Here is an 18,279-nt window from a genome sequence, read left to right as displayed (position 1 = left end):
CCTCCACATTCCCAGTACGAGTGTGTAAGTCTTTACCTTTCCCCATTGACACAATGGAGCAGAAGCTGTATAGCAACCTGTTGCACTGTCACCAAGAACAAATGTTAGTTATCTTGCTTACTGAATAGAGGAAGGTTGTAACTAGGAGAATAGAATAGATTATTTGAAACAGTTCAAAAATGACATGTGTACTTCAGGTTTTGCTGCCTGCATGGTAATTATCTTGTAGCAAGTGCTGTTCCTGGTTAAAGATTCATGACTGTCTTTGAGGCTGTTCCCCTGGGCCTGCAGAATTCCAGTCTAGCTGACAGTGAAGATCCTTCTGGCCTCTGTCTTATTACTTCTCCACCTAGAATAGATTTTGGCTGTAATAAGTGAGAAATACAGGGGAGATTTGGCTGCTAGGACAATGGTAAATTGCCATCGCTGTCTGGATCCGCTCGTATGAGACACTCTGTAGTATATTTTTATTCCCTGAAGTGTTATCCCTCATATACATGTGGCATACAGTACCTCATGACCGTATTGCACCTGTGTGTCTGCTGGAAGGCAGGAAAGATGCATGTGCTTGGATGGAAGTATTGACACTTTCTGCCTGTGCAGCAGTGAATGTATCCTGATTCTTTGTTCTTTTCACAGCCACCAGTGCTCTTATTATTCCTTATGTCATATCCAGACTGTTTGAGGTTTTTCTGGTGGATACTGTAAGTAGGTACATGCTAGGAAATACTACAGGTGGAATGGAAAAAAAGTTTTTTCCTGCCGTTTCTTTGGTGCTATTGGTATGTGATCAAAAGAAAGGGCTGACCTGATTTTCTGCAGTGCTCAGCACCCACACATCCCAGGGAAGCTGATGAGAAATGCAGAAGCTTACTGTTTTTGAAATCAAGCCCAGAATATGACTCACAATGCCATGAAGGAGATACTTGACAACTAAATGAAAAAATATACAGACAGAAGGTACCAAAGCATTTCTGTTGAACATTTTATTGTGAAGTAGTCTTTTAGGTGGTGTTTCTATCACAAAGCTACAACTGTTGTCTAGCTTTTACAACAGCTTCATTGAAACAATTTTTGGTGTGTTTTAACTAGAGCATCCCTTTACTTAGAGAAAACAACTGCTGTATGTTGCAATCTCCTACATTTTGAAGCAGACCTTTGCAAGATCCTGGCCTCAGCTGTGTTCTCTGGAGGGTGAAAGTCAGTTGGACTAAGAGTCAAGTGTTCTCAGCTATTTGTACTTGATGCTGTACCATACGTGTTGATGCTACCGCTGCATGCTGATCCTTCAGTTAACTGTCTTGCCATGTCTGTGAGACAGCCTAGATCTTGAAATGGCGAATCTTACCAGGGCACAGTGGAGGAGGAGGCACAAAGCCAACTGGATGAGGTACTTTATCATGCTGAGCAACCTCTGCAGCTGCTCTCTTTGCTACAGATTTTGCTGATAGCAGGGAAGGAAATTCTGAAGAGCTGGATTCAGATGCAACAGGGTTATTGTGGGAAATTTTGAGGTTATGGTTAGTGAAGCCTTGTCCAGCGCTGGGTACCAGTCCTGCTGATGTATCTTGACCTGGGTGAGGGTAGGTAACTCCAGGCTGGAAAAGAAAAATGGTTTGTGTGTGTGTATTCACTTACTTGGGATTTATAGTATGCATGTCATTGATGTCTTAGTATGAACCCTGCTCCTAACTAGATTTTGTCACCTAACCCAGGTACAAAGTGTCTATGACCATTAGGAAAGTTTTGATTTGGATTTCAACACACACCTCAGGAGCCCAGAAACACTTTTTTAATATCCAGTTAATCATTAGGACTAAATCCAGTGCAGTGTGAACTTTCAGTCCAGCCTATGCAGCTAGTGAAACACTGAAACCTAGCTGCTCTAATCCTAATCTTTCTTTCATATCCCCTCTAGGCAGCTAATTACTACTGTGCCTACAAGAGCTCTGCTCTGCAGGAAGCAGTCAGTGCCCAGCCAGCCCTTCTCGAACCAGTTGGAGTCTATGCTACCTGTGCACTCAAGCCCTGTGTACATAAATTTCCCTTCTCTTGCAACAGCAGTGCAGGTTAGGAGCCTTGAATTTGGTCTGGTCTAAGGACTACTTGTAGCAAAAGCTTCCAGTTGGTGAGACCTACCATAGTAGCTCTTTTATATTTTACATCTAGAGGCCTTTCCCATAGCTGAGCAAAATTTAGTTCCCTTTGCCCTACTAGACACATGAAACTCCCACGTGGTTAGGAAAACAAACTGTGCCAAGCATGGATGACAGAGGTGACAATTCTGGGCACAGAAATCCATAGGATAACCTTATCTTGTTGGTTTTTTTTTTAGGATACGAAGTTAAACACCTGGGTTATCACAGATAGATAATGCAATCCACAGTGAGAAAGGTAAACTCAGGGCAATTGCTTCAAACAGTGCTAGTAGGATATTCTGGGAAGGAAGGGAGTGCGCTAAGAGCTGGTACCTGATGTCCGTACAGCTGGCATTCTGCTATTAAGTCCTGTGAGGGTTCTGTTACCATTTTTGCTGTGCAGAAGCCAAAATTCTGGCAAAGCAAAACATAGTGAAAATAGTGAGAAAACAGGGAAGACCTGCATTGCATTTTTTTTTTTTTTATTTCAGTATGTTTAGAAATAGCTACATCTCATGATTTATTTGAGCAATAAAGTGCTTGCTTTTAGTCTGTTGGACTCAAAAGCCAAACTGTTTAAATGTGCAACCAGCAAGTAAAGGAAATTCCTGTATTATTCTGGAGTAAGATTGTTTGTCTGGATATGAGGAAGGGAAGGAATATATAGGGACCCATGTAAAGGGTTCCCCACTCATTAAATCTGCCTAGGACACTTTTGGTTTTGTTTCATCAGAAAAGAACTTCAGTATGATGAAGTATAGAGTACAGTTCTCAAGAACCTATGCGTGAAATTAGAGCACACTGGTTTTGGTTTGTGTACTGCCCATTCCAAAGGAGCTTCATTTTTCTCAGGTGCACGTATTAAGAAAAGTAAGTGATAGTATAAGTGCTGTTTATTAAAAATATTTTGTGTTAAGGATGCTTTTTTCCTTAACCCTTTTTGAAATATATTTAAATATATCAAGATTCAACCCAAATACATCAGAGAGAAGATAAAGGGTAATACGGCTTTAGAAAGTATGCATTGAAAAGCATATCATAGTGGTATCCAACTCTTGCACTTTCATTCATCTATTCCTGTACGAGTGCAAGTGCATCACAGCATGCCTCTGTTCTACCTCTGAGCTGGCCCGATGAGGACTGATGTGCTGGCATACTTACAGACTGATCCTCAGGAAGCAGTTGACAAGCCGCCAGATTATCTTTAGCCTGTTGTGATGTGCAGTTTGTGGCAGCCACAGCAAACTCGACACTGACCATCTGTACTGGGTGATACTGATAAAACAGGAAAGATGTTTAACTGACTTTGCACTGTTTGAAATTGCAGAGCTGTAGAGAAAAGATAAAAGGCAAATGTTGTGGCTTCTAGCTCTGCATCTCCCACAGAAGTCAAAGAGAACCCTGTGGCTAAGATGACACAAAACACTAGGGAAATCATGGGCAATTCAGTAGGGCAATTTAAAGCAAGCTCAATCTGATTGTAAACACGACTAGCTAGCACTGCTCAAGTACTACAGAGGAATTATTCTGTTTGCATGGCAGGGTAGACATTGTTCTAGCAGTTACCTGTTTTACGGCTCTTCCGATCTCAAGGAGCATGAGGTAGACATCAGGATTTTTGCTGTTGTAGTCATTGAGGGCACTGGAAACAGCTGCTAACACATCAGTGTCATTTAGATTTGCCAGGAGCGGACAGTTCGGGCAGACCTCCCGAATATCTTCAGCTGAGTCTGCAGAAGGAACAGATTGTTTTGCTCTGATCATAAGTTGAAAGACATTATAGACATAGTCAGTGATGCAAAACACTGTGCTTCTCTGTCTGTCCCAAATTACGCTGCAAAGATTTTTTGCAGTGCAAGCTATAGATGGCAGTATTTCATGCAACTTTTGCTATTTGAGTCCTGGAGTCTTCATGCAAGCAAAAATGCTGTGGATTTCAATAGCGTATTTTGCATATTCTTACTCAGGGTTTAATCAGTTTTCTTTCTGGCAAAATATCCATGACTCCAGTGAAAAGATGTCTCAGCTCACACGAGAAATGGTGGAAAATTAAAGATATTTTAGTTCTTTGGAACTGTGTTTGCAATAGCGTGTTTCATTCACCCACCAGTTTTAAAGGCAGTACTGAAAACATCACATACAGAGCAGAGAGATCTCATGCAGGCAATGCAGAGCAAAGACTCTCCTTTCCCATGGCAATACTGAAAATGTTGGGCTTGGTAAATAAGCTGCATCTTGCATGGGGGTTCTGAAGATCAACGAGCCCCTTGCTGGGGGGCTCAGACCAACAAGGAATCCAATTCTTGAGGGAAAGGCTCAGTGCCAGCCATCTCTAGCACAAATCTGGGAAGTGCTCCTGTGGCAGTCTTACCACATCTTAACTGTTATAATGAAGAGGAGCAAAGAGACAGGGCCAGGTCTGTAGGAGAAAGAGATCCTAAAAGGACAGCTGGATTTAAAAAAAAACACAGTATTTCCCAGTGTTTTAGAATTAGAAGTGGTAGGGAACTGTAAGCACTGCTAGATTAATGCTTCACCTTTACATTCAAACGTGAAGAACAACTTTACCTGCATGTGAGTGGCATTTACTAGCAAGTACTGAAAACTGTCCATTCACTTTCTGCAGTTTAACATCACAGTCACCCTCAACTGCCTAGAGAGAGACAGAAATCAAAGGGTTATATTGTACAGACAAATAGGAATTTCTGAAAAGAGCAACTATTACTAAATTCAGAAGAACAGATCCTAGATTGAGTGTTGCTGAAAAATCAGATTGCAAAGGCCTTGGTAGGCTTGTCCTGGTGTCTGTGGTTCTGTAAAGGACTGACCTAGGTGGCAAAACTTAGATCCAAACCTGGATCTGAAAAGTATCAGAACTGCCATGGTATCTTGAGTATATATATTTAGTTCAGGTTCCTCACATTCTTTGCTCTTTTTGAATACTTATAGATTAAGACCTTCTGCAGAGCTGTTTGATAACATTCTCCCTATAATCCCAGCTGGTCAGTGGCCATGGTAACAGCAGAGTGCTGCCTTGTGTGAGCTGGTTTACAGGCAACAGCCAACAGGGGAGGAAATGTCAGAGGCAAAGGTGGGGAGGGGGAACAGTTAGAATCACCTCCCCCAGTATGGAAAATGGGATCCGAGCCCTGATGAATACAGGGATGGATTTAGTCATGAGTGCTGTGAATTGGGCCCCATTCTAGAAACAGCAGGCTTAAACTGTCAATTGCTTGCTCTGCTTTTTGCTTAGGAAGCAAAGCTGCCTGTACTCAGACAACACTTCCAATGCTTTGGTTAGGGAAAGCTTTTCACAGTTGGATCACGCTTGCATAAGAACAAAATATTTGAGGCCAGTAAATTCCAGTGGAGCATTACTTTGAGGGCAGAGCCCTGTCCAAAGGGAATAGCTCTCCTGCAGTCACTGGTGGCTAGACTTGACGTAATTTCACTACTTCACACACCACATGCAGCCAAGGGGACGCTGTGTTTGTCCAGGTTCACAGCTTCCCCTGTCTGCCATATGCAACAGCGCGGTGTTATCTGGGCTGAGCATGGAGAGCTGCACCTGCAGTGCCTGAGCAAGGCCCATGGCATTCATGACGTGTATGTGGGAAGTTACACTGAGAGTGTCCTGTCCTCCTCGTGTAACAGGATGTGAAATCCTTCCTGACACGAAGGCAACTAAATCAGCAAGGCAGATACCAGTGACTGGTGCTTATGGGCTGCTACAGTGATGTAACCTTTGCAGGCAGAGCTTAGAATTCTGACTGGTCATAAACTGGCCTCTAACATCAACATACTGAACTTGCACTTTTGCACCAAGCAAGTCATGTTTCAGATACTCACATGTTCTGCAAATGTCCTCACTGAGCAATTTACAAGAGGTGTAGGATTAAGAATGTGACATGTGGTCTCTAATAAGTCAAGTTCGAGGAACAGAATCTCATTATTTGGCCCCTGGAAGAAAAAAAAAACAAAACCAAACCGAAACAGTAGTACTTCCCAAAACATTTCGCTGGGTAGTTTTAAATAATCAACAGCTGTTTTTGTTGATGAAAAAACTCCATGTTTCTGTAGCAAGATACCAAATAAGCTGCTCCCTCATGCTCATTGGCCCACCCCGTTTACTCCATTGGAATTACACTGAATTGCACCAGCTAAGTTCCAGCCTCAGTATTCATGTTATTTATGGACTACAGGATCTTTTGTAGCTGTTCCTGAGCCTTTTCAATTCTAGTATAAGACACATAAATGGAGGGGCAGAAGTGAAGGTCCAAGTTCTGAAGCTGACTCTGAGGTTTGAGTCACGAATGATTCTTTTTAAACCAATTAAATCATTTTAGTGTAAAAATATTAAATAAGAGAAAAGCAGAGTCACCAGTGTTTTTGTGCAACTGCGAGGACACTTCTAATCTTATCAATGACTGCTTTATTCTCTTGTAAATGATAGTGGTATCCTCTCTCTCATGTCAAGTAGTAAACATCCCTGGAGTTTCATTTCAATGTTGTGAGAAAATCAAAGGTTCTGAATGTGTGCATATGCTGCATTCATGTCTATTTCTACAGCCTTTCTAGAGGGCTACAGTGATGTGAATAGATCTCAGTGGAAATGAGACTATAAGCCACAGTTACTTCCATTCAGCTTCCTTGTCAGCTCGATGGGATGTTAGGTAAAATTCATAGCTACTACAAAATCACTAACAGCATGGAGTTATGATAGGTATGCATTTAGCCAATAAATAGTTACCCACATCATGAGAATTATCCTTGCAGTTTTTCTCCAGATTAGCTACTGGGCTCATGAATCAGCACTTTGAATGATCTCCCCTAGCAGGCATGCTGCATTTGTAGACTAAGCCCTCTCTAGCTTTGTACAAAAATAACATTTCTCTCTCCCCCTCAGTTCTGCTCTTTGAGAAATACATTCCAGTGACCTGGATTCTCATCTACTACATGGTGGCATTGCACCATTTCAATCAATAGAGCCATGCTGATTTACCCCAGGTGAGGATACAGCCCTTGGCAGGACTTGCCGGTCGTAGCCAAGCCTTTCCAGCTTAACACAGTGCTCTGCCTGCAAGCTCCTCACTTACCTGAAACAGCACGCGGACTTGCTCAATTCTGTTTAAGGCAAACCTGTATCCATGATGACTGTGGCCATTAATATAAATCACAGCAAATTCAGCTGCTGCTTCAATTTCTGGGTCATCGCAGCCCAAGGGAGGCGGGGGAGCTGCGGGTGCAGCTCTGTGAATTGGGAGCTGCACGAGCAGTATGAAAGCTACTAGTGCCTTCATGGCACCCAGAGAAAACCTATCCCTTTCTGAGGTGAGGATCTAAGAATACTGTTCGGGTGGTAGCTAAGCAGCTGGAACCAGGGTCTCATTTATATAGTACATACCACAGACTTTGCATGAGCGCATGTCTGATATTTGTCCCAGTTCCAAGAAGGCATTGCAAACAACAAAAGTGAAAAGTAAATGTTAGGACATCAAGCTGACTGATTAATATTGGCCAAAGTAAATTTTATCAGGTAGGACATTGCGAAGTCTGCTAAAAAGAAGAAAACATCAGCAAAAATGTAAGATAATTTTTAGCAACTCCTCTGCCAGCTCGTTACAGTACAGGCTAGAGAAAGATGATCCCTACTGTTAAACGTGCAGAGATGCTACTGCTCGTAAAGCTCACATGTGAACAGGACACATTCTATCTGGGCCCTAATCTCCCCGGACACCAATGCAAACTGGGAGATCAGAACTGTGATAAATCAGAAAATGGAATTTGAACAAGTTCTAAGGACCACATCCAAAAGTGAATTTAATTAAATAGCAGATTTTATTACTGAATTCATTGGAATAGCAAATGAGACAGAGTTTCTAAATCTTTTGATCAGCTCTTTGTTCCTCTGATCAGTCTGGATACTTCCAGCAATTCCTGTTCAGTGATTCTGATTTTATTCTGCAAAGCAGGTGTCTTGTAGACATTTTTCTGGAATACGCTGTAAATATTTGAGGATTCGATATAAGATCAAAAAGGGCACAAATTTGTTTTAAGAAGAAAACCTAGAAGAGGAGGCCAAAATCATCCCCATCCACTGAGGCACCTATTATTATGGTTTTGCGTTGCTCAGCTGACCTAAACAGACCTAAGTGTGTTTTCCATCTAAGGTTATTTGGGTTCCATGAACTGGGTGTTGGAGTGCCTAAACCACCAAGCTGTGGTGTGCCGGGTGAGCTCTGAGTGCACCCAATGCACCCTGTCCAGAACTGTTAAAACAGCCTCCTAGCAAGAAGGAAATGAGATCCAAGTCTCCCACATCCCGTGCTGTGCCTGGGCTTGAAGAGTGCCGATTGTCTTTGTGTTGGAGCAGCCATCTCTGCTGACTTTCAAATATGGCAGTGAAAATGCAAGAATTATTTGTAAAAAGCGGGACTGAAAGAGAGAAGTGTGGGGCTGCTGTTTAGAGATATTTTGATTCAGTTAGAGAGCATTTAAGGAGGGCTTATATTTAGTGTCACAGCGCTTGTGTTTGTGAGACAATGAGTGGAAAACAACCATGTTCTGTGGAGCAGAATGTAACTTCTAGGATGTGTTCAGCATTGAAGGTCTTTAATTTAAGCAGAGTGTTTTTCTGAAGATAGATTCTAGCCAGAAAGGCTGTAGCTCAATCAGGAGAATGTTTGTTCTGGTTGTTTTTTTTTTTCCTGTGGGGATTTCAGTGTAGGTTTCTGGCAGCGGTCAGACTGGAGAATTGTGAAGTTCCTCTCTGGCTCTGAAATGTGTGAACCTCTGTTGTCATTTCCAAGGGGTTCAGGAAGTAGCTGCAGATTCACAATGAATAGCAGAACTTCAACATATTCCGAAGTTTTTACTTTGGATAAATATTTCTCAGCTTGCATGATATTGTGAGTGGGACTAAAAGGTGGAAGGTGAGCAAAGTTGAGTCATGCTTTTTTCTGCTAGGATCCGGAAACGTGGAAAATGCCATGAATAGAAATGGTTCTGTTCAACAAATTAAGTGATGAAGAAGGAGATCTGAAAAAGACTTAAAAAGATGGAATGATTTCCTTCAGCTCTGTGTAGGATGAGGTGAGCTTCGGATATGAGGATTTGCATATTGAAAAGATGGCTGGGGAAAGGAAAGATTCTTTCTTTCTTTTGAAGGACAAATTACTCTGAGCATGATTCATTTCTTCCCCTTGCTGAATGTTGTGTTGTTTGGCATTTGTTCTATTGTGTGGATGATCATTTGTGTTCCTGACTTTGGCCTAAAACCTTTAAAAAATGAAGGTCTGATATCCTCAAAACACCCTTCGAGTGTTCATTGTGGGTACTTTCTGAATCATGGTAAATTTATCTAGGAAATAGTATTTTACTCAGTGTTTTTAAGCCATAGCTCAATTTCTAACCTGTGAATCTTTTAATTCTCTTTTTCCTTTTCTCATATGAAACATTGGGGTAAACCTCCAAATAGTGCAGACTGAAATTGGTTTTCACCCAAGTGATATATAAGTACAGCTGTGAAGGACATGAACCAGTATTTATAAATTAATTGTCATTACTCAGTTTCTTAGGTTACCTTTGCTCCATTTCAGAGTTGCAAATGCTGCAGGATGTATAGCATTTCTGTAATCAAGCTCTAGGTATTCCTAAACGTATTATGTAAACCAGCTCAGTCAACTTCAGGTTCCGTTTTCAAAGGGCAGTATTAAAACCTCAAATAGCAAATGGAATTCAGTATCTTGTTTCTTTCCTTTCCCTTGTCACTTACATTCAGCATTCCATTAATTCAAGCAGGATAGGAAGGAAAACTTCGGAGTCCACTGTACCTCTTCTCAGTTTCTCTGTAGGCTTACCCATGGCCTTGCCCTCTTGGTACCTCTGTGAACTTTCTTTGCTGCCATGCCAAGGATCAGAAATGTGCCCACATCAGTGCAATGCAGAGTGTTTGCAGCTGGCATGTCTTGGTCAGCTCGTGATGGTGGAGGAAGTGGGTATGTATTTTCTGTTTGTAAATGGAGATTGAAAGTGCATTCAGATAGTTTGGCTACGGGTTAGTACAACAGAGAGATGTTTTGCTGCTTGGATGCAGACTGACACAGATCTGCCCAGTTATTCCTTCTGGAAGTGACGTGGCTGACATCAGCTCTCCTGCAGGCCTGCGTCCCATCACAGCTGGCCCTTCTTTGGCACCCTCCCTCAAGAGGCAATAATTGCAGAAATAACTTCTGTTTGAATTCAGTGCAGATCTATTCTCTCTTTTTCATGTCTGGAACATAGTAAAAAGTTGGCCTTTAGTAGTGGCTACGAATAGTTCTTACAGCACAAGAAAGTGAGCTGAATTCCGCAGGCTCCTGGACAGAAGGTCACGTCTCGACCCCGCAGAAGTGAGCAGGTCTTCCACGTCAGTAGTGTTAGACTTTGGCCCTAGTGAAATTAGGTTGCTTGAGAGACTTGACAAGGCTTTGCTGTGATGGAAATAGAACAAGCTGGGATTACTGCCCTTGTTATATAAAATACAGTATTGATTCAATGCTCAAGAATTGAGGCTCCACTGAATCTCAGCTCTTAATAATTCATATAAACCACAGTGGAAAGGTGAGGGGTTTTTTTTTTTGTTGTTTTTTTCTTTTTTTGGGTTGGATGCTTAGAACTAGTGATGGCTGGAGGCTTGCTGCCCCTGCTCAGTCTCAGCTGGAAAAAAGGCAAAGAATTGCTTCCACAAAATGTCAAATTGACACCTCTCTGGGCTTTACATTCAAACAAATTAAACAAGCAAACAGATGAATATCATCTTTTTAAAGCTTCAGATCAAAGTTAAACACTTGTGGGGATTTTTGAGGCTCTTTTTTTAAATTACTGCAACGTCAATTTTTTGGTAAAGCAGACAGAACTGGTCCAGTTCTCTGCACCACATCAAAAGACACGTTCTGAGCAGTCAGGCATTGTACAGTACTCCAAAACTTAATCACCTCTTGCTTTACACTTGATTAAATCCATTACTTTTGGATCATAGAGTTCACAAGATATTGGAGCATCGGGGCTGTCTTCTACATAGCCATCACCTGCACAGAAGCCTGCACACTAAGGCAAGAAAATGTCTGCTGGGGAGATGCTGTGCAGTTAAAATCACCAGTCTTGTCAAGGCAGCTTACTGCCTTTTTAAATGACAGTGTATTCAGGATTTAAAAACAAAACACAAGGAAACCTACAGAGATTGGGAGGGGGAAGGAAGGGACAAATTAGATTAATCGATTTGTGTAATCTTATTGGCCCCTTTCCATCACCTGGACAAACCTTCAGCAGATACAGGTTGTCTTAGGTTCACTACAGTTCAAGTCCCCCCCGCGTCTCCATACCAGAAATTTCAGGCTGCAGAAAAAGCTGTGAAGTCTGAAGAGTTTTTCCATAGTGCTGGAGCAGAACATCGTATGTTAATCCTAGAAGTATTTTAATTTTTTCTTCTCTCATTTTTTGAAATATAAGAAAATCTGTAAGAGAATGAGGGCTGATAATATACCACAGTATGCTGTTATATTTGCTGTTGAGAAATTTCTTACCGTGAGAAGTAAAATGTGCAGAAATAGTATGTAGTTTTTGAATGCCGAGCTTTGGGTATCCAGCTAGAGATTCCTTTTCACTGAACTTTGCTGATTTTAATGTTTATCTCTATTTTCTTTTCACTGTAAATGGAAATAATAGCTATTTACCATGTTACTCCTGTGTTCTGAAATCACTTACTGACTTTAGTAAAGTGCTTCAGTATTGTCAAGAAGAAGGATCTATTCAAAACATGAGAGGAATTTAAAAGTCAGGCAGTCCAGATGGCACTCAGTAAAAGGTTTGGGATTCCTGGACTCACTGTGGGTTGTTTCAAAGCAACATTTTTTGAAAGACTGTGAAAAGTTGTCCAGAATCCTGAAATTTTTACTGGAATGGAAATTCTAATTTTTGACCAACCATCCCAGACAAAGCCAACCAAACCTATTTCTGTTCTGTTCTGGCTTGCTCTGTTTTGCTCTTCTATTGTCTGTGCCACTGAAATACTTGAGTGCCTTCCAGAAGTACATCAAGTGACATAACTAGCGTTTGTTACATGAGAGCTTATTCTCCTTTTCTTCCCACTGGGAAGCTTATATAAGATGTTTTGTCTTAGCAAAGTTTTTGATTGATTTAAATTTTCCTCTCCATTTCCACATTTTTCCTGCCATGCGTTTTGATGTTGTAGCCAGTAACAACAGCAGTTTTCTGAGCTGAGGGGTTTCAGTCCCTTGGTGTGGCTTTTACCCTGTGTTGCGCTGTCCTGATATGTAAGCCCCCCCCCTTAATTTTTATATTTTTTGTACCCTTTTATCAAAGCAAAAGCTATTTATGTTGCCACGCAACTCTTAACAACGGGGTATTTTGGCTTCAGTAGGGATGTCGTGGCTCTCTCAGTTCCATGCCTGCGCAGTTTGATGGGTGTGGGAAAGCTTTGCTGAAGATGGATAGGAGGAAACTGTGAAATCAGAGATTAGCAGTTACTGAAGGTTTTTGTTAAGCTTTATGTCCTTACCCTAAAGTTTGAGTTTGCAGCTTCTGTGGCCGCTCACCTTGATCACTGCCTCATATCAGAACCCAGAGCAAATAAAGCAAGATACCTGGGAAGAGACTGCAGAGCTGAACAGCGTGAGCCAAGCGTGGATTGTACAGCAGAAAACAGAGTATTTCTCACTGATTAAACAGACACCCTGTGGTCAAAATGACCTTTTCTTGTCTTGGTGATAAGCATGTCGACCTAAGTGAATTTAAACTCCACTTACTAGGCAAATTGAAACATGCCACATTAATTCCTTCCACTTAGAGGAACATTAGAAGATGTAAATTCACAATTGGTCTGGAGACTGTCGTGTCCTATGATGCCGTTAGTCTCTTTGATGGAGAACTCCACATGACAACTCCACATGTTACCTTCTCTTGCTGAGTTAAATCCTGAAATTTAGTAGCAAGTGTTAGGGAAACCTGCTGTGCTCTTGGATTCCCACATGCTCAGCTGCAATGACATATTTTTGATATGAGAAACCAGGTTGACTCTTGGCATTGTAAGGAAGTGCTTTTTGCACTGAGGTTGGTAGAAAAAGCTGTACATTCATTCTTATGCTGTGGCAATCTTTAGCTTGTTATTTGTTGAATAAAATAGGTCTCCTCTAAGAACACGAAATTGTTGCCTCCCTGTAGTGGGCTACTGTTTTGAAAGCAGTGCATGTATCTCCACATGGAGACTCGCTGGCATAAATGACAGGAGAGTCCACGCTGTGACAGGAAAGAGTAGGGAATGGCTAGGTGGGAGGATGGCAGACCAATATGCTTTCTCACCTTGGAACATTCCTTCAGGGGCATGACAAACACAATCAAGATCCCAGTTAGATTTACATAATTCTGACAAGCCAGGGAGTTTTTTAAAAATTAAAGTTATTTATTTTTAGTGAGGCAGATGATCAGGAAGGCTGTTTTGTTTTTTTCTTTTAACACCGCTACGTGTCCCTATATCATTAATTTATTCACTCTGTCTGCAGCCTCCCAACCACATCGCTAAAAACTGTAGCTATGTGGGCATTTTAATTTAGTAGCATGGAGGCAATATGTTATAATATACCTGCAATAGGGGAAGTGGATCTCTCCAAGTTAGCACAGTTTGAAATAAATTATATAGACATTTTTTGCTTAAGGTTTTGAAATGTTACATGTTAGACATAAATTGCAGAAAACTTTGTGACAACAAAGTAGTTAAACTTCCAGCTTTCCTTGCTGAATTTATACATCAGTATCACAGCAGACCTGGACTCCAAGCTGTCAAGAGCAATAAGCTTGAGGCACTCAGAACAGACACGGGTGCCCAGGTGACCTTCCCTTTAGTGTCTAAAAGAAAGGGAAATGTGAATGTAAGTATCGTGGGCTGATTAAAAACAGTATCTCATGTCATGTTTGTATAAAGAGGTGAACGTTGACACCTTTTTCTTGATAACACTTGTGAATTTGCTAAGTCTTGTAATGCCAAAGGAGAGCTGTATGCTTTACATTCAGCCCAGAAATTCTAAACCTATAAATGGTCTGAAATTCTACCAACTATAAAGTGTGCAAGTAACAGGCTAGTGCGAAGTTCTCCACTTGTACTCACCAGGTTATGAGTAAAACAGATAGAAACAGCTCACACTGCCACAAAGGTGAGGCTACAGTGTTTTTGGTGGACACCTCAGCCTTTGCCTGTGCTATATCACCACATTTATTCTGCTGACATCTTTGCTCTCAACTGGTTTCTAATTTTTCCATTCATTATTTTCACTCCTCATTGCTGTTGGCAGTACTCTTTCTCTGACACCCAGGTCTGTTTCTTGATCTTTTCAGCTCCGCTCGTGTGACACAATCAGTATGAGTCTCCATCATAATCTTCCTGCCAAATATGTCTGAAACCTGTGTTTTACCTGTCAGTGTAATTCAAGATGTTCATATGTGCTGATTTCCATATGACGACCTCCTGAACAGTGCAGACACTTATCCTGCTCCCAATCTGGTCTGCCAAGTTTGTCATCATGGTTCTCCATTCAGGAGACCATCAAGCTCAATTCTCTCATCTTGTCTGCAAGGCCTTGACCAAGACCTTCTTGTTCAGCCATTTACCGAGATCTTGCCTCATCCCATCTGCCATCACTGTTTCTTTGAGCCATTCAGTCATGTCTCTGACAAATACGTCGCTTTCATTCTCTTCAGAAAGACTCTTGGTTCTGAGCTTGTCCTTGAGGCTATCACCTGTCTGAGATCTCACAGGGACTTCCCCTTGTCACAACTTCCCCTTGTCACAACAACTAAACTAATGTGTTACATGACCTTTAAACCTCTATTTATTATACAGAGGCCTGCACTAGCATTGAAACATTTTAGGATCTCACAAGTCAAAGTATCTGATAACTACCTGAAGCTGTGTCTGCTTCACTTCCATTTTGACAGGTATTTATCTCATCTACCTTAAAGAGCATTAATAGCAATGCCGCCCTAGGGATGGCCTTTTCTTCTTTGCTTACTAAGAGTGGTTTGGTCTAAAACCACTTTGCTAGTCCTGTCCTCTCTCTTGCCTGCATCTTGGGTTTGTTTGAAGAGGGAGGAAACTGTTCTATAGCCATTGCACAAGTCTGGAAATTGAGATTGTCTTTGCCATGACTGGAGGAAGTTCTTTTACCTCTCATTCATTTCACCAACAAACATATAACATTTCCTTGTTACAGAAAGGGAAGGAAGGTCTAGTTTATACATTTTGAAACCTGTGAGTTCCTAACACAGAAGTTGTTAATACTAGTGTCAAACATTGATATTTACCTTGCTGTCAAATTCACCTGGAACCCAGCTGCAAGACTAAGGGCGTTATCGCTGGAGCATAAGACTTGACTGGGATTATGATGTGGCAATTCACAGATGCTTTCTAGAAGGAAACAAGATTTTTTGTTAGCTTTGCACAGATAAGAATATAGAAGAAGCCATTTGCCTCAAGTTTTGTGACAAAACAATTTGCTTCATTGTATGAAGTTTCTCTTACGCTGTCAGGCAATTATCCAAGTAAAGGACTGAGTTTTTGAGAGAACTGCTGGGTGTTGGTTAGAAATCTTCCAATCTGAAATCTCACTCAATAGGTATTTCCAAAGGAAATCATTTTCTGAGTGCACCAGAAGTACTGTTATAGAATATTCTGCAATATTAATTATGTGTGTATCATAGGAACAGGTAGAGAAAAAAGCAACAAAAGGGGATTTTCTTTGCTTGAAATTCTCCACTATTGTCAGTGTTCATCTCTATTCTCGTGATATAGCCCTGCAAGTTCTTGAGAGTCTTGTACTCAGTTCAGGCTCATGAAATGCCAGTACAGATGGACGGATGCATTAGATGTACTTCAGAGAGCTAAAGCACCACTGCAAAGAACTGCTAGAGACTTTGTACGTATAGCACCAAATAATTTGTATTCCCTGTTCTATAATCCAAAGCCATTCTTGGCTGGGGGAGATCTCTACAACAACATTCTTCCCTCCCCCTGAGAGAATGAAGCCAATGATTATTCTGTTGCCCCTCATTATCATTCAGTGTGGTATAAACTGGCCAGGACTTGAACTCTCAAGTGCCCAGGAGGGCCAGTATATGAATATACCTTGTGTCAGCAGAGGCCAGTTCAAATAATACAGATGATGACAGATTGATGTTGGTAGCTCATTAGGCAAAGCAGACCAAGACATCAAATTCCTTTCAGCAAGAGTATGGCCGGACTGTTTGCTGTTGTGCAGTAATGGGGAGACACATTTTTCTTCTTTGATTTCTTTTGCTTCCTTCTTCCCACGTTTGTATCAGACAGTGCTGGCTATCATACCTGTCATCATGCTTGACTTTCTTAATGCAAACAGCTGTGCCAGAAGAATCTAGGTGTAAAGCTAAACCAAATCTGTAGATATAGTATATATGGCACATTTCAACAAAAGACCTGTGTTCACAAGCCTCTGTGGCATACAGATTTTAATATAACACTTTGCTTCTGACTCATCCAGATTCAATGCTACAATCTTCCTATCTTCCTACTGATGTCTGAAAACATAGAAAACAGATTTCGGAAACAGCATTAAATGTATTTAGGTTGCCACCTCCTTAATGTGTTGATTTCTGCACTTGCGGACTATGCTTTCCCACTTTTGGAGCATGCCTTATCCCATCTTGTTAAGCTGGTAGCCCGTGGGCCACAGCTGGCCTTTTGCCCCTCTCTGAAGAAGACGAGGAGCAGTTTTCCAAGCAGTAAACACTGTCACAGTCCTCTGCTTACAAGTCACAGTCCAGTAGAGCAAGACAGATGATTTCTGCCAGCACCTTCCTCCACAGCAATCTGTCTGTGCACCCCATCCGAGAGGGAGGTCCAAAATTTAGTGCAGGCAGGAAACGTCAGACCATACTTGGTCTTTGTGCCCAATCAGGCTGAAATACTGTGTTGTCTGGGCAAACGTGTCTGAGATTTGCTGGCCATGTGGCTACCACAGAAGGGCTGGTGATGGTGCCAGAAGACAGGAGTCCACAGCTGCTGAAAGAGACCAGAGAAATGAGATGGACACCTGAAGGTAGAAATCAATGCAGGGAAAAGAGTAGGGGAACAAGCAGAAACCAGAAAGATCCTGGGGCGAGAAGAAATGCTAAAATATCTGGGACTCTGATAGCTGTCTGCTGCAAAGAGCTTACTAGCCCACATGCGTGCCGGATTCTTGATCCAGCCTCATTGTACAGCATCATCTCTGGAGGTTCTTTGCAGCCTTGCAGTTCTGTAGCTTTGTGATTTGATAAATAATCTTACAATACACTGAGTACTTTATCCTCACAGCTGGTATTATACTCAGTGCTTTTCATATCCAAAATGGTTTTACAAGGAGTATCTGAGTAGTCATCCCTTGGAGGCAGGAAGAGACAAACATTGTGTTTTAAACAAAATATAATCTTTGAATAAACAGCATTACCATTTTGTATGGAAAATGCCATAAATGCACCTGATTGCTACAGTATAAATACCATCTCTTAAAGTGAATGTGCATTTTTCCCTATTTGCTGTAATTTGCCTTGCAGTTACGTCCTTGTATTTCAGATTTGGTCTAGGGTATGCCTGTAGAGTAAATTGCAAGACCAGTGATGAACTGCTTTTAACAGAGCTAACTTTAAGTAATGTCAATGAGAAATGATGCTGTGGCACAGCAGTCAGACATTTCCCATGTTTGAGTGTTGTGCTAGGCATCTTAAATGAAGAGATTATTGTTAACATTTTGTCTGATGTTGCTAATCTGATAGTTCACATACCTTTTATTGATTTTGCTTGAATTGAGTTTATAAGTGTTGATTTGGTCTTAATTTATATAACCAGTGGCTAAATGCACTGTTTTCTCAGTAATTCTTGCATTACAGAGAGCTCGATGCAGTGACAGTAACTGGGTCTGGCAGTCTACCATCTGGGTACACGCTAATAAAATAATCATCTGCATAATTTTGGAAGTCATTGCAGATACTGGGGGGAAAATGTATGGGATTTGATCTCAAATTGCAGGCAGCCCAGTAGAATAATAATGATACAAATAATTTCCCCTAAAATCCTGGA

General features: G+C 41.4%; 2 protein-coding genes across 2 annotated transcripts in view; one reads left to right on the top strand and one right to left on the bottom strand.

The window, feature by feature from the left end:
* SENP5 (SUMO1/sentrin specific peptidase 5) overlaps positions 1–18,279 on the top strand; it is a 138,054-nt gene that overhangs the window by 57,088 nt on the left and 62,687 nt on the right. The gene's annotated exons all lie outside the window — the stretch shown is intronic.
* On the bottom strand, positions 1,045–7,503 carry AHSG (alpha 2-HS-glycoprotein). The gene is made up of 7 exons (XM_422764.8): positions 7,235–7,503; positions 5,988–6,098; positions 4,707–4,791; positions 3,705–3,868; positions 3,300–3,413; positions 2,472–2,552; positions 1,045–1,598 (listed from the first exon to the last, which is right to left on the bottom strand). The coding sequence occupies exons 1-7, from the start codon at positions 7,436–7,438 to the stop codon at positions 1,323–1,325; spliced, it is 1,035 nt and encodes a 344-aa protein (XP_422764.2). The 5' UTR covers positions 7,439–7,503; the 3' UTR covers positions 1,045–1,322.

This window comes from Gallus gallus, chromosome 9 (genome assembly GCF_016699485.2).
Source record: "Gallus gallus isolate bGalGal1 chromosome 9, bGalGal1.mat.broiler.GRCg7b, whole genome shotgun sequence".
Taxonomy (NCBI): Eukaryota; Metazoa; Chordata; class Aves; order Galliformes; family Phasianidae; genus Gallus; species Gallus gallus.
Note: the sequence above shows the minus strand (reverse complement) of the source record. Positions and strands in the feature narration are given on the sequence as shown.